We start from the raw sequence: 15,708 nt of genomic DNA on the forward strand, positions 1-15,708 counted from the left end.
TGACATCAAGGGAGGGCCACTGCCAGCAGCTCATTACATCCTCTTTGCCTCAGTAATGCACCTTCTGCCTGTCACTATAGTAACCCCCTGGAAAATTACCTCAGCAGCCACTAAAATTCATTTTTATTAAAACTAATTACAGATATAATTAACTTTTGAAACTTGGTCTGTGTTATAAATTTACTCAGAACCATGTATTTTCCCATTTTCTTTCCTTTGTAGAATACTTGGCTGAGTAGGTACTGTTTGGGTGAGAGGCCACATAGCTAAAGTGTGACTCATCAAAACAAGATTTCTTAGTAGGTGGTGAAAATGAGCTCTGAGTACCGTGTACCTGAGAGCTAAATGTCTTGCACAGTTGCTACTACCTGTACAACTGAATTTCCTGTGGTAATGCTGGTGATTACTCACTGTTGGACTAGCTCTCAAGATGGCTTCCAGGGTATTTCCAATACCCATATTGTTATTATGACGTTAAAATTTGAAGCTAATCAACTGAGAAAATACCTGGTCTGGGCAATTATTGGCAACTCTCCTTTTGTGGAAGCTTGTGGTTACTTCAAGTCTTGTGGTTTGTTTGTAAGAATACATGTATAGCCAGTTGTAGTATACATTGAAGAGTTAGGTGCATGGCTAAGACTGATTGCAGTATTCGTTAATTCATTTCAAATTGGGCATCTACTCTAAAACACACTGTGCTTAAAGTTTTTTGTTTGTAGGTAGGATTTTTTTTGCCCATGGGAGCAGTGTAGTTGTCAGTATTTCAGGGCTGCATTAGCTAAGTGCTTTAGAACCACAGTGAATCAGTTTATTAGTAAGCAGATACATTAAAAAGCCCATCAGAATCTTCATTTACTTCTCATCCGTTTGCTGAAACCCAACACATTTCACGTAGCCTTGGCTTCGCAACTTCTCTTCTGGTTGCAGATAAGCCAGTGGAGGAAGTAACTCCACCCTGCTGGAGTTTATGGACTTGCCACATCCCAGGACATATCCATCAAATAAACCTTAATCAAAACAAGTTCAGTAGTGTTTCTCCACCATTCCAAATAATTTTGATGGAAATCTGTTGTCAAGCCATTGCACAAGTGAAAGAACTGGCAGCTGGGGATGGGCATAGCAGCAGCTAGGGTGGTCTGGAACCAACACAGTTGAAAGCAGAAGACAACTGACATTAGGTGGCACTTTTGGTGTTTTAATTTAAGGTTGTTGCCTAATGAAGTAATTTAAAAATAAATAAATTACTTGTTTAATAAGCTGTAGAATGTTTGAAGCTTATGCATGCAATGCTGCACTTCTCTGATGATGAGGGAATTTGTTTGAACTCCAGCTTTCATGAGGGTTAAAAAAAAATGTTAAATAGCCAATTCTTTTGGTACGAGGAAGATTTGAAAGTATAAGTCTTCATTGTGACAGTAAATTAACTGTCATAAGCCAAATAATAAATTTTCAGTGTTACAGGAACAGTTAGAGTAGTAGTATGTGAAAAATGTGTGTGCTGCTGGTATGTCTTTAAATATTAATTGTATTCTAGTTATCTTTTCTTTTTATGTAGTGACCTGTATTCACTTACATATTCCCTCAGCATTTTGAAATAGTGACTCAGCTCAGGAACCAGTTGTTCAAAATAATCAGACTATCACCCCACCCCTTCTATTGCAATGCAAAAATCCATTCTTGTGCTTCATAAGGAGAAAATGTCTTTGGTTTTGTCTTTGTAGTACCATGGATGTAGAGGTGTAGTGTTTTGCAATTAATACAAAAGTTATGATAATGTATTGAGCTTATGTGTGTTGATTTGCTCCCACTGCTATTTTAGGAAGATGGCACCTAACTGAAAAGAGACATTTAATTTGTGCAACAGATCAAAAGTCTTCAGACAATGATATCAAAGAGTGCATAAAATGGAAAGGCCCTGATGTCAATTCCAATGATGGGAGTTCTTGCTTAAAGAAAATAGAGTTTTTTGAAATTCTTACTTTATTTTAGAGGTTATGTAAATTTTAAAGGAAACTCACCCCATCTTTAGTGATTTTCAAATATCTTGAAGGCAACTTTGTGTTGCTGCTGCTGGCAAAACTTTACGTTTGATTTTCAGAAAAATGTTTAATCCCCCTGAACTTGATAGCAGAACATGAAGTTACATATCTTCATAGGGTAACAGGAGGTGTAACTGGCTGTAGAACTGTCAGTGGCAGAAAATACCTGTTCCTTTGCTTCAGAACAACAGTGCAAAACTTGATTTAAATCTGAGTTCCAGCACAAGTAATGTTTCAGCAGAAGTGTCTATGTTAAAATAGAATATAAAGAACCCCCCAAAAAACAGAAAAAGAAACCAAACAGAAAAAACACAAATCAAAATCAAAACTGTTTCTTTTCTATCTAAGAAGAATTTCATTGACTGCTGTATACTCACAGCATTAAAATAGCAATAATAAAAGACTTTAAATTGTGCAACAAATAACTGGGATATTTTCATTTAAATAAATTGATACAATAATATATTCCTTCATTAAGTTTTATTATTTTAAGTTAGAAGAAAAAGTGGTAGGGGCTAAATATTATTGGAAAACAACAAAAAAAAGCAGGGTATTTTCTAAATGGCTTTTGTTAGCCTGTAGATTCTGACTGTCACAAAGGTTTTCTTTTTAGGGGATTTAGTGCATCCTTCTGATTTTCTGTGAGATACTCCTCCTGGTTTTGACACTAATTCCTTGATTATGGGTTTGAATGTGTAAGTCAGGACAGTTCTTAGAGAGCCCAACTCTCTTTAATCTGCTAAGTGAAGAAATCTGGGGAATGAAGTAATACTCCATAAGGATACGTAAGGACTCTTTTGTGGACTGTGTAGACTTTTTTAAGGGGCTATGGGTGAAATGAATGAAAAGGTACTGACCTGAGTTTAGTTACTGAGTGAGCAGAACTTGAGCATAAAGAATGAGGATGAGGAAAAGGTAAGTATTTTTAAGGATAAAGTAATGTTTCTGAAATTTAGGACAGAAAAACCCCACGAAACCTCACCTGCTTGTTTATTGATTTCTTGAAACACAAATGAGATGTAACAATCAAACAGTATCTATCCCTTTGCTTTATCACCTTTCTAAAACCAGCCAGATGTGCATTACCAGATACATTAGTAACATGTCCACTGTGCAGAGGTGCAGTAACCAGGCTCACCTTGGAGACTACAGCTAAAGCTGGCAAACGAATGCAGCAAGACAACTGTGTAAATGGGCCACCTGCCAATTTATTCAGTTAAAATTCTCTTGCTCGTATGAATACCACTGCAGCACATAATGACTGGCAATGCTTCTTTACATCCTTCCAAAATTTCATCACAAAATAAAACAAATTCTTCTGTGGGTGGGAGGGAATAAGAATCTAGTTCAGGGTCTGTCACTTCTTACATTGATGGTTATGCATTTCATTCAGTTACATCGTTTTTTTTCCTTTTCCACCAACAAATTGGTGGTGAGCTTGTTCCTGCTGCTTTTTGTGTAAAAAAATTCTGAGGGCAGATCCAGTGCTCAGACTCTCGAGCCTTTTTATCACTGCCAGAAACTAATCAGCATTCTCAGAAAATATTTTCACAGTCGTACCTTCTGGCTTATTTGAGATCTATTGTTCATTATACATATATATAAATATATATATAAAAATATATATATATTATATATATAACTTTCTCACATTGGTATTTGCTATTGGATTGATACTCCATTAATAAAGGCACAGTGAATGAAATTCGATAATAAAATTTTATAATTGAGCCAATAATAATTTGGCGCCTCCCCAAAGCTAACAAAGTAATTCTTCTGTATTATTACTGTAAGGTAGAATTTAAACTTCCTTGTTTCTGTCATTGTTCAGCATAACTTCTCACTGTTTTACTAAAAGTAATTCAGAACATCTAGAAGAAGTCTGATTATTTCTTGTGTGGCTTTATTTAAAAACAGTGCCTTCACTAATTACTACAGGGAAAAGAGCATGTTCAGAAATTGGTGACAGTTCATCATCATGTAATAAATTACAAAGACCATTGTTCTCATCCCCGAGAGTGAATGAGGGAGTCCTTAGGATAATTTATCTAGTGGCTAGCTGTAGGTCATTTTTCTGCTGTGAACTAGCCAAATGTCAAAGAACTTCGTTTCCTGCAGCAGTCTTTCTGCTAGATGTCCACCCACTTGTGACAGCTGGTTAAAACCTTCAGTACACTGGTGCTTTATGGTTGAAACTCACCATTTGCCAATAAGCAGAGTAGTTTTATGTTGTAGTTACTGAACCTTTACAAGCATTTTTACAGTATTTTTGGCTTATTTGCTAGCCAGCTGGAATGTGTTTCATGTACTGCGGACTTATCAACCTAATTAGAAGTTTCAGTGTGAATGCAGGACTTCAGATGCCAGAGATCCCACTAATAATTTGTGCTGCCTTCTGATAAAAAGATCTGGAGAATGTTTTAATTGTCAGTGGTTGGGGTTTTCCTTTTTTAATTTAGTCTCAAAACAGTGCTCTTTATCCTCCTGTCATTTTATAACTGGTAATGAATGGTCTATTCTATAGTAGCCCATTCTTCTTTGGAAGGTTTATGTTAGCTTATCCAGGTGTGTATATGTAGGCACTACAGAATGAATATCAAGAAATATGTTACATACTCAAAGCAATTGTATATTTCTCACACTTTGTATAATACTATGTCTCTAAATTTCCTAGAATTATGTAATTGACAACTTCAGTGAATTTACATATGTGAAAGAAAGCCGAGCAAAGTTGTATGAGAAAAAAACCCCATAATAATTATGCTATTTTTCTTGTAGAATTAGCTTGCAGCTACATAAGTGGGGATGGAATACATTTTTATATTTTGTGCCCTCTTTTCTGCCGATAATGCTTTTTTTTTTTTTTTTCTGTTGTATTTCTCCCTACCCCACAGCCCATTTCCTTCCCTAGTTTTCCTTTCTCTTTTCCTCAGTGGGATGATAGTGTCACTGTCTAGCATTCCTGTTGTTTCTCCCTGTTTATAGCTATCTTAATGACTTGGACCGCATAGCAGATTCCACCTATCTGCCAACCCAGCAGGATGTGCTCAGAGTTCGAGTCCCAACAACAGGAATCATTGAATATCCATTTGACTTACAAAGCGTCATTTTCAGGTAGGAAATAAAGTTTTAGCACCCACTTGCTTTGTTTCTTTTGTTTCCTTTTGCATTGGTAATGCCACTTTTAGGATATTGGTTTTAAGTGCATAAAAAGCAATTACTCTATTTCTAAAATTTGAGCTTCGTCAATTTATCTTCATGTAATTGTCCACATATATTAAGGAACTCATGTTAGAGATGTCAGAAGGATCAAAGGCAATTAGGTTTGTTATTTCTGAGAATAGTTTTTACTGATAGAAATCTGCAATTCATCTTTTCAATAATATATATCAAAGTTTCACTGTGAGTAATAATCTGAAAATACAACCATATATGTCCTTATCATTCATGTAAATTATGGAATAAAAGGTTACCATTTCTGTAGTTGATTTTATAGAGAAATTACTTTCCTTTAAGAGAGGAATCAACCTACTTTAGTGCAAGTACAGTTGTTTAAAAAATAACTATGGAATTGTAATTACAAGTTAGACACCTGTGTTTACACGGAGACATGAGATTACGTTAGGAATACACTGCAAGCAAACTTGAGTTTTGATTTTGGCTACCAAAAACTTCAGTAGACACATATTCTATTTGTCTGCTTAAAATGGGGCAGCTTTAACAAGTTGTGGATTTTGATTCTGTTAATTTGGGGGGGGAAAAAGCGGTCCACCATCTGTTTTGTTCACATCTGTTTTGCTGAATACACAGGGCATACATTGCCAGCTCATTGCTCATGAGACCTTTATATCTCATAACTCTGAGGGGTTTGAGACTCACAACAGTTCAAATACAGAAAACAAATCAGGCTTAAAGCAAACATGATGAACTGTCTCCTTGCAGCAGATTCTATTAAATATCAGTGGGAAAAAAAACATTAAGAAAAACGAACCAACTACGTTTTTAACTAAACCCATGAATTTTGACATGGTGTGTGTGATTGGGTGTTTATCTGTTAATGTGTTCATGGAGTTGATGTGGTTGTTAATTTTGCAGAATGGTGGATGTAGGAGGCCAGCGATCAGAAAGAAGAAAATGGATACATTGCTTTGAAAATGTCACATCCATCATGTTCCTAGTAGCTCTTAGTGAATATGATCAAGTGCTTGTGGAGTCAGATAATGAGGTAAGCAATTGCCAACAAAACCCACGACTTCAAAAAAAAGTTTTACCAGTCCAGTCCCAGGTGTTTTCTAAATGCATCTACAATCAGTCATGCACAACTGGCACCCAGTGGAGTGAGAAGCACTTTAGGGATCAAAGGGGAGGAAGGGTTCAATCTTCAAGTAGGGCAATGCTGCCCCGCTCCATGAAGGATTCAAAGAAGTCTCTGTTTTGTGTTGAGGAGGAATATGGTTGAATGGAGAGAAATGTTTGCATAATTACTGTTATGAGCAGAGGCACAATAATAGGTGGTGTAAATGAAAACAAAATGTATAGATTCCTAAGGAACAGACCCTGAAGTAGTAAACTCCATTCTTTTGACTTAAAGCCCAAGGTGTATACTGTAGTTTTTTGTGAGAAAGTAAGAAGTAAGCAAGTGAGTGGGCTGAGGGTGGAAAGCACACTATCCATTACTTCGAACGCAGACTAAGGACAATTTTTTCTATGTTTTTATGTATAATCATCTGTGTCATTCAAAGCTGAACTTCCAGAAATTATGATGTAGCCTGCACTAAGTTCATCTCCTGTAAATTTGGAAGCTAGGCACGTGTAGTTAAAAAAGAGAAATTGTCAGACTTGGCTTGATTCAAGGTTCTATCTTTTTCTGTTTGCATTATTCTTTTGTAGCCACAAAGTCAACACACAGATACTTAGCATTTCAATTATACAAATCAAAGCAAAATGTATTGGAAATTGCATAGAGAAAAATTATTTATGATAGTTTCCAAATACTATTCTGTCTATCCAAAATAAGCTTCATGGAGGTCAAAACCTTCTTGCAGGTGGTTTTTACACCTTGCTACTGAATTATTTATGTTTCTTTTTAACAACAGAGGAAAACTTTGAACATTTTTGACTTTTAGTTTGAAATATATTCATGACTTTAATTCAGACCAGTTTTTGTTTTCAAGTCATAACGTACATAGCCTAATAGGCTTTCCAGCACACTTAGGCCTGTGTTACTCTAACGCTGGAAAGGATCCAGTCAGTCACAGAGCTGAGTACCAATCTGGGCAGCTTAAGTTTTGGCTTTCAGTAAACCTGTAGCCTGTCTTTCTAGGTTTTGTTGGTATGCCAGGACACTGCCTTCTTCCCTTCTTTTTCTCTCCCCTGTATTTCTAAACACTGCAGTCCCAGAATTAATATTAATTAATGTGTTTATTTATTCCACATAAAGCAAAGCATAGTTTGTCTGAATGTGGGTGTGGCAGAAATATGGATTTAAATGTGTTTGTTGACACCTTGAATTAAGAAATTTAGCCCACAAAGATATTTTTGTTCTTCACTAACGTGTGACAACCTCAAGAGGGAAGACAGTGATTTAATTCAAAGACGTTGGTAACCAGCCAAGAGATACTTTTCACACTTAGCTTTAAATTGTGGAACAGTATTGAAATTTTAGCACCAAAGTGAAGGGAGTGTGTGCAAATGCTCTACTTTCTTATTATGTATGCCATCAGTGTGATACTAGGATAGAATCTAATCCTTCTTTGGTCTGTGTGCCTCATACGGAAATTAAAATATCTGACTTGACAATTTACAGTGTTCTGCTATTTTCCCTTTCATTGCTTTCATGGCCTGATTAAACTATGATTTTTGTAAGGTGGCCTACTTTCTTTTTCTAATTAGTCCACTGCATATTGCCTGAAGTCTCTTTTCCTGAGTACATTTTTACAAAGAAAACTGTAATGTTTAATCTTTTTTGTCATCCTTTTTAGTTAATACAGTTTTTCATTAATATGATTTTCATGAGTAAATAGAAATCTTTAAAAAGTACTATTTCTATTGGGGGGGAGGGTTGGATGACCTTCCTCACTATGTAAGTGGTTTAGAGCCCTGAAGACTTGTGATTTTTATTTCAAAATGTAGTGCCTCGTGGATGGTCAGCTGTAAATCCATTTCTTTCCTTGTTTACCTTATTCAAGAGAAATGCATTTGGATTACAATTTGGATGGGGTTACTCTTAGTTGGGAGGCTTTGTTAGTGTCTCGCACTGGATATAAGTGAGGTGGAGCTGGGGACTCTTTCTATTTTCATGCCCTTGAAGGAGTTATGAATTCAAAGTTCTGAGGAATATAACTCCTGTGTAAGGGGACCCACATAGAAAATAAGACAAGAGTTCAGGCTGCCTGTTATTCAGAGACATTGCAGGATGACTTCTAAACGACACATCCATGAAATTGCACTCCCATGACAAATATCTGAAGAGTAGGGAGCTTCAGTCCTGAAGATAAGCACGCCTGGCTGTCCAACTGTATTTTAGCTGTGATTTCTCTAACAGGCGATACTCAGACCCAATGGCATCTCTGTTTTACGTGTGTGTCTAGATTGCGCATAACTTGATTTTGGTGCATAAATACAAAATGGGAAGAGTCAGTAAGGATGGTATATTTTAACACACCCTGCAAAAATTTCAGTTGAGGTACAGTCATGAAATGCTTCTTTCTTCCAACATACACAAAGGAGAGAGAGCTAACTGTTCCCAATTCTGCCCTTAATAAAATAGAAAGTCTGTCTAGTTTCATTGTTGAAAAGGAGGACAGAATTTGAACCAGAGGACATAATATACTAATTACATTAATAGTACGGTAAATTAAGTAAATATTTCATCAGTCTGATGTGATGTGACAAAGGAGAACATGTTATAAATTAAATTATTAGATGTTTGACCTTTTCAGTTTTTCAGGAAACTCCAATAGGATTAGAAGCGAGATAAAAAAAGAAGGAATCATCATATTGTGCCTTGTATGTTTGACCTTTTCAGTTTTTCAGGAAACTCCAATAGGATTAGAAGCGAGATAAAAAAAGAAGGAATCATCATATTGTGCCTTGTAGGTCACGCTCTGGCTCTGAATTATGCCAGCAAATTTGGAGAAATTGGCAGTTTTATCAAACAGCACAGTTAAGAACTTTTTCCATGTTTAAAATCAACTTACTTTTTTAAATAAAGTATTTTTTTTCTAGATTAAAAAAAGGAATTTTTTTTCTAGATTTCCAGGATATTCTGCATTTGAATGTCTGTTAGAGGTAGCTCCTTTCAACATGTAAAATCTCAGAGTCTCAGTGCAATAATTAGAAAAATGAGTTCCAGCTTTGTAAGAGAACTAGTAATCACTTGCAGTTACGGAAGAACTAGAGACGTAGAAGTATATCTGTAAAATAAAGTTCCATAAAAAAGAGGGTTTCATTATCTTTATACAGCTAGTTAAGTATTTAGAAACAGCAAAATAGAGATCAGTGTTTATCGAAGGTTGTACATCTTTATTAGTGCACTAAAAGTCTTAAGCTATATAAAATTTCATATAGTTTGTATAGCTCTGTGGTGGTTATATGTATGTCTTTGTTTTTCTAGTGTTCTCAGAGCAGAACCAGAAAGACACAATACAATTTCCTCAGTTCAGCTAAATGAATGAATGAATAGGCTAAGTGAAAATTAGAAATTTTTTAAACTATCGAAAATGAATGTTTTCAGAGGCTGCAAAGCAACAGAGGCATTGGACAGCATGAAGTATTTTTAGATGTAAGTCATCATGAGTGTTCTGAACATTGCACAAGATATTTGGGGGGAAAATGGCAGTTTAGATTATTCTCATCAGAGATAATACATTTTGGTTAAATTGCAAAATGTGAGATTCTAACAGGATTGGAGGTAAATTATGAACCTCCTTGGTAAGAGGAGATTGTTAAGTAGAGTACTGTACTTTTTTAAAAACAGCTTTTGTTTTAAAGCCTTTTTTCTAGCTTGTACTATGTCTTAAGAAATTACATTTGATTTAGCTGCAGCCAGAATTGGTAGTTTTAACATTATAATGCAATGGAATTTCTTTTAAAACAGTGGTACCTTCCCTTCCCTTTAATCATCGAACTGTCACTCAATTTTCATTCAAGTTTTATCAAATGTACCATCTGCTTATAATCCATGTATTTACAGGTTTGATCCCAGATTACAGTTCTTGTGGAAAAGGATTGTAATGTATGAAGCAGGCAGGAATGGTTTAAGAATTCTGTAAAATAATAGGAAAATTGATTCTTTGGCTTAACAAATTCTAGACACATTATCATCCTAAAGGTCTTTCCCAGCCTAAACCATTCTATGATTCTGTGTCTTCAAGCTGTATCTAATATTGCCTTTACTTCCTGCCTGGCCTCCTTTCAGACATATTAAGATGTTTTCTAGGATCTGTCTCTTCAGAGAGCTTGGCAAATGCTGTATTGCTCAATGGACATTAAAAAAAAAATTATGCTGCAAAGATATTTCCCCATCTTCTTGTCCACTGGCTTTGACTTCCTTACAATATGGAACCAAATGGTTTGTGTGCTTTAAGAACCTGCATCAACTAAGCTGGTATGATAACCAGATTGAATCTTTTTTCTTCCGATCCTGATCAGTCACTTCTGAAATATTCCAACACAGATTTTTGCATGAGGTACATTTCTCTTCGTTCTGAACTGAGTTCCTCAGAAACTTGTCTAAACCTGCTGCATTGCTGCAGTGTGACGTACAGTGGCATAGCAGCCAGATGTGTGAAGACTGCTGTTTGCACTGTTGAGAATTCTGCTGCTGTACCTTTATGCTCTGTCATTCTCATTCAGCATCCCCTTGTCTGACAGCTTTTTACCCTGAGTTTACAGACTTCTAAAGAAGTAGCTGTTATTTACAAAGTAAGCTGTGGTCCCCATTAAGTCTTCCAGGTTTCGGAAATGTAGAATAGCAGGTTCAATTACCACTACCAGATGTTTGCATGGCACTAGCAGTAAAAAGGCATAATTTTGTAATTTGAGATGTGAACAGAACCAGGAGGTCTGGAGGTGGCTTGAGCAACATTTCCAATAGCCACTGCACAAATCTTTCAGGAATTCAAGGGGATAGACGATGTGGAACAGGATAGACGATGGGAAGAAGGGACATCTGACTGAGTCTCTTATGGAAGCAGCATGGAGCTAAATGCTTCAGGAAGAAAGCTGGTCTTAAAAATGTTTTGTCTGAAAGATTGCCAACAGGGGATGATTAAAGTGACTTAATAGCCTATAAATACAGTGGCCCTCAGTAAAACTGTTTTTGACTTGGTGTTCCTATATCATGAGAGCTGAAAGCAGAACTGTTCGTTTAGAGAGGTAGGATCTAGATCCTGAAGAGAAATGTTCAAAGCTTGACTGAACACAGCCATGAGTAGAATGGTACAATGACAAAAGTTTTTCCTGCTGGGAGCAAGGAGTTATACCTGATGACTTCCACATAAAGATCCACTCCAATGTAAATTCCTCTTTTATTCTAGAAAAAACTTAGTGTTTTCTAGACATGTGAAAAGAGGGTTTTTTTCTGTTTCCTTGGGGAGCATCTTTGAAGTCATGCCATAGGTTTTACCATAGCTTCTTTAATACCCATGAAGAACCCTACTTTATTTGACAGTAGATACCTGCATTAATGTAGTTACCTTCACAGTACTTGATTTACACTGAAGACCTGTCTTGCAGTTTTATCAGATGAAGGCAAACCAGGATATTAGGAAAATTAGGGCTTCAGTATCTCAGCCACAACTGCAGATTGAAACTGAACGAACTTCCTAGCGTGGTTTTCTGCAATGTTTTTGTGCTTCAAGTAACTGAATAAAGGGACTGTTCTTCTGATTGATGGAAAATTTTGTTATTTGTAGATTGTCACACATAGAAAGGATCAGCGTTGCTTGGTTTGTTAACAAATATTCCATTAAAATCTAATTTATTAAAATTACATTAAAATAATTACATGAAACCCAGGATATGTATTTTTATTGTTAGTTCATTTGCATTTATACAGGTATGGTGATGCAGGCATGCATGCTTACATTTTGAATCTGAACAAAAGTACATCTGCAAAACAGATGAGCCTAGATGGAAGTTGTGTAGTGTTCATTTGTGTAATACATTAACAGGTAATAAACTGGTACAGTGTTCCAGTCACACTTTGTTTTGTTGTGGGCAAAATAAGAAATGGCACGAGGCTGCACAGTTCTGAGTATGTTTACTCTTCGCAGAGGCAATTATCTGAACAACACATTTCATTTTTTCATCAGAACTCTCATGCTGTTCACATCTGGGCGTGCTTCCACTTCTCTTCCAGCACTCTGTGTTCCTTATTCACAGGTTAGTCATACATGGCTTAGCATGAAGGCTGAAAGAAAACAATTCTGGGATCAGAGCACTTCTCTCTTTCTACACCATAAATAAATGTAATGCTTCAGTTGGCTGGTTTTTTCATCAACAACCAACAATCCAGAACAATTGAGCATATGGCAGAGGAATAATACAAACTCCCAGTTAGAATTAAAATCCTCAAATAGTCTTCATACTTACTTATTTAATTATTTTTCTCCATGGGAAATCAAATCTCCTGAACTGATTGTTTATTTAGATACTTGAGAAAATAGCACATTAACTACCTGTGACAGACCTCATTGCTGGATGTATTGTATCTGTTCATACCTGTCCACACAAATGCATATTTAGTTTTGGTTTGTGGATGAAAAACCTTTTGAATGTAAACTGTCAGTGCTGGGAAAGATTTGCATTAGGAAGAGTTAGAGACTCACTCTCTTTTATTAAAGTGTGTGGTTCCTAATGAAAATGGGGGACTGAATGATCGTGAAACAGCATACAGAGGCTGCCAGAAATGCTGCTGGTAAATGTTCCTACATTTATAATCGATAGCCAATTCTGGCATTCATGTTTTGTCATGAAAAATAATTTAAGAGCTATTTTTGCATTTAAAAAATACTTGACAGCAATACTTGAACCACATTTTATGACTACTTTATAGACCGTTTTTTGTTTGGACAGTATTTTTGTATTTTGATGGTTGTTGAACATGTTGATTTGATGGATTTCAGCTGCCACTTGCTTCATCTGTGTCTCTTCTAGGTATATAAAATTGCCATGTATTTGCATGTGCAGCGTTGCAAAATCAGTTTGTTGGAGAGTTGAGAGTTCTTCTTCCAGGTGATTTAAAAATACAGTTTTCACCTACAGAGATGTCTTCCCAGTCGTCTACCAGAAGCTGTTTTTTTCAGGCTAGTTTACAGAATGCTTGAAGACAGTGAACAAAATAAAGGAATTATTCCTGAGCTCTGTTTGAAATGGCCTCTCACGGCACTTGTGTTACTCATCAAAATATTTGTACAACCATTGCAGTTTTTACTTAGGTGACTAGTCATACCAGTAGGGCTACAAGATTGTGCTTCATACTGGTGGCAAAAATGTGAAGCACTTCCAATTTTGATACTGTATTTACTTTTTTACATAGTGGAGGACTCTGCACTTACCTCCCACTTCCTGATTTCCTCTACTGTTTCCCTGCTTTTGCGTAGCAGCTTTATTAAATTTTTAGCCAGGAAATACACTGTAGGTCCTTCTGTACAGCTTGACATTGCTTCTATGAAAATAACTGCCGGAAGTCTTACTTGGATAACGGAGACATTCCTAGTTAATACAGAGTTGTACATAATAAACATTCACAATAAAAGGTTTTGTCAACCAGAATAATAGAGTCCATTACAGTGACACTAACCTTCTGAAATACTAACCTGTGCTTTTTCTGAAGCTCTCTTGCGTCAGTATCTCATTTTCTGCAGTTACCATCTCTGAATTCCCTCTGACTCAAATACGCATTTTTGCCAGCATACACAAGTTGTTCACTGAAAAATGTGTCGTTTACCTCCTCCCCACCTTCTCTCTCACTGCATTCCAATAAAATGTAGTTCCTCAGAATCTGTGAAATCCTAATTTTTTTTTAACAGACGCTACTTAAATTGCTAACAATTTCTTAAGAGAAAAGCAATTGCTACATTTTTCGTTCAGTATGTGAGATACAGTATGCCCACTAGATGCCACTCTAGATAATCATAAAGACAATAACGGGTGAAGCTCCACTAATGCTTCTCTGTTGTTTCAGATTAATATTGTACTTAGTGTTTTCTGTCAAAGCACTGTTTGTTAGCTGGGAAATGCTGCTTTCCCTTCACTGGGGTGCCAGGTGATACAGCTCTTAAATGCTGTTTTAGCACTCTTGCAGGTATTCTTCAGGATCTGACAATCGAGTGCTTATAAATTATTTAAATTTTGTTACTTCTGTAATTGCAGGAGTAATTGCATTTTTTCCAGAGCAACAGATAGCAAAGAGAATTTCAATATTTACATCTAAACTAGAAATACATCATTTTAACAAGAAAACTGAAAGTGTACATATAAAAATAAAATTGGAAGGAAGTGTAATCCTTTTTAAGCCATTAAAACTTACTGAAGAGTAAGTTTGCATTTGGATAAAATATGGGAAAACGTGGTTTATACTTCTGCTTGTATTTGTGTTAATGTTTAATGGTAGTACAGAAATTTCCCAGCATAGAATCTGTTACATAAGGTACATAGTATAAAGAAATTTCATTTTATTTTTGTTTCATAAAAACATGTATGTAATCATAAAATTGGACAGTCATGTGATTAATTAGTAAGTACAGTGTTTTTTCTTGATACTTACTTAAATATTAGAATAACTTGGTCCAGGACTATGTATCCTGTTTATAGTTAACAAATTCACTATTGGAGTATGTCTGCTGTATTTCTTACTCTGTTTCATAATGATATTTTTACATTGGACTGGCAACTCTGTCACATTGTATGGAAGATGGAAAATTTTATGCTGGCATCTGTATATATCCTAATAAGAAAAACAGAGGAACAGCTGGTGATATCAGTATGTTTTTATGCAATTTGGGACTCATTGCAGACAAAAGCAGAGCAAGGAGGTTGCCCAGGCCAGCAGATCTTCAGGCATGGTGAAAACAGTAATCCTGCTGCTTATTTTCCATGTGCAGAGCCAGGGGGGCTATGATGAGCTGTTGCTGCTGCTGTTGAAGGCTGGCTTCACTGCTGACAGTGGCTGTCAGCTACTGAGAAAGTCTTGAGCCAGATCCAGCTGCACGTTTCTATATATTACTTATTCAAGTTTTCTACCTGCAGCATTTTTTGTTGAAGCTGAAACAAGATTTTTCTGGAAGGAATTTGGTGAGATGGAGCTGCTCATAAAAGGAGATTAAGTACTTGAACAAACTTAAATGCTGCCTGCTCTCCACTGTTGCTGGTTTTTTGGTTTATTTTTTTTGAAGAGCCACACTGTCTTGCTTGGTTTGGCAAAGCTTCCTTCATGTTGCATCTGACAGAAGGTCAGATCCCCAATGCTGGACTCTTTCTATACTCCTTGTAATCCTATCCCTACTTCCAGTAAAAATACTATAACATGAAACTGGTTTTTACACAGGAAGTAGTGCATCCTGTTAATGAAAACTTTTTTTCTTTCAGAACAGTAGTTCAACCATGTCATCTTGTGATTAATCAAACTGATTAAAAATATTGTGGCACTAATGTTGCACATATA

The 15,708-nt window shown here is 36.1% G+C and overlaps 1 protein-coding gene across 1 annotated transcript in view; it reads left to right on the top strand.

Moving 5' to 3' along the window:
• LOC116437535 (guanine nucleotide-binding protein G(q) subunit alpha-like) overlaps positions 1-15,708 on the top strand; it is a 118,946-nt gene that overhangs the window by 89,521 nt on the left and 13,717 nt on the right. Inside the window, exons 4-5 of the mRNA XM_032095256.1 lie at positions 5,025-5,153; positions 6,135-6,264. Of these exons, the coding sequence (XP_031951147.1) occupies positions 5,025-5,153; positions 6,135-6,264 (259 nt within the window). The remainder of the gene's footprint in view (positions 1-5,024; positions 5,154-6,134; positions 6,265-15,708) is intronic.

The sequence above is a fragment of the Corvus moneduloides genome, chromosome Z, assembly GCF_009650955.1.
Source record: "Corvus moneduloides isolate bCorMon1 chromosome Z, bCorMon1.pri, whole genome shotgun sequence".
NCBI classification, from domain to species: domain Eukaryota; kingdom Metazoa; phylum Chordata; class Aves; order Passeriformes; family Corvidae; genus Corvus; species Corvus moneduloides.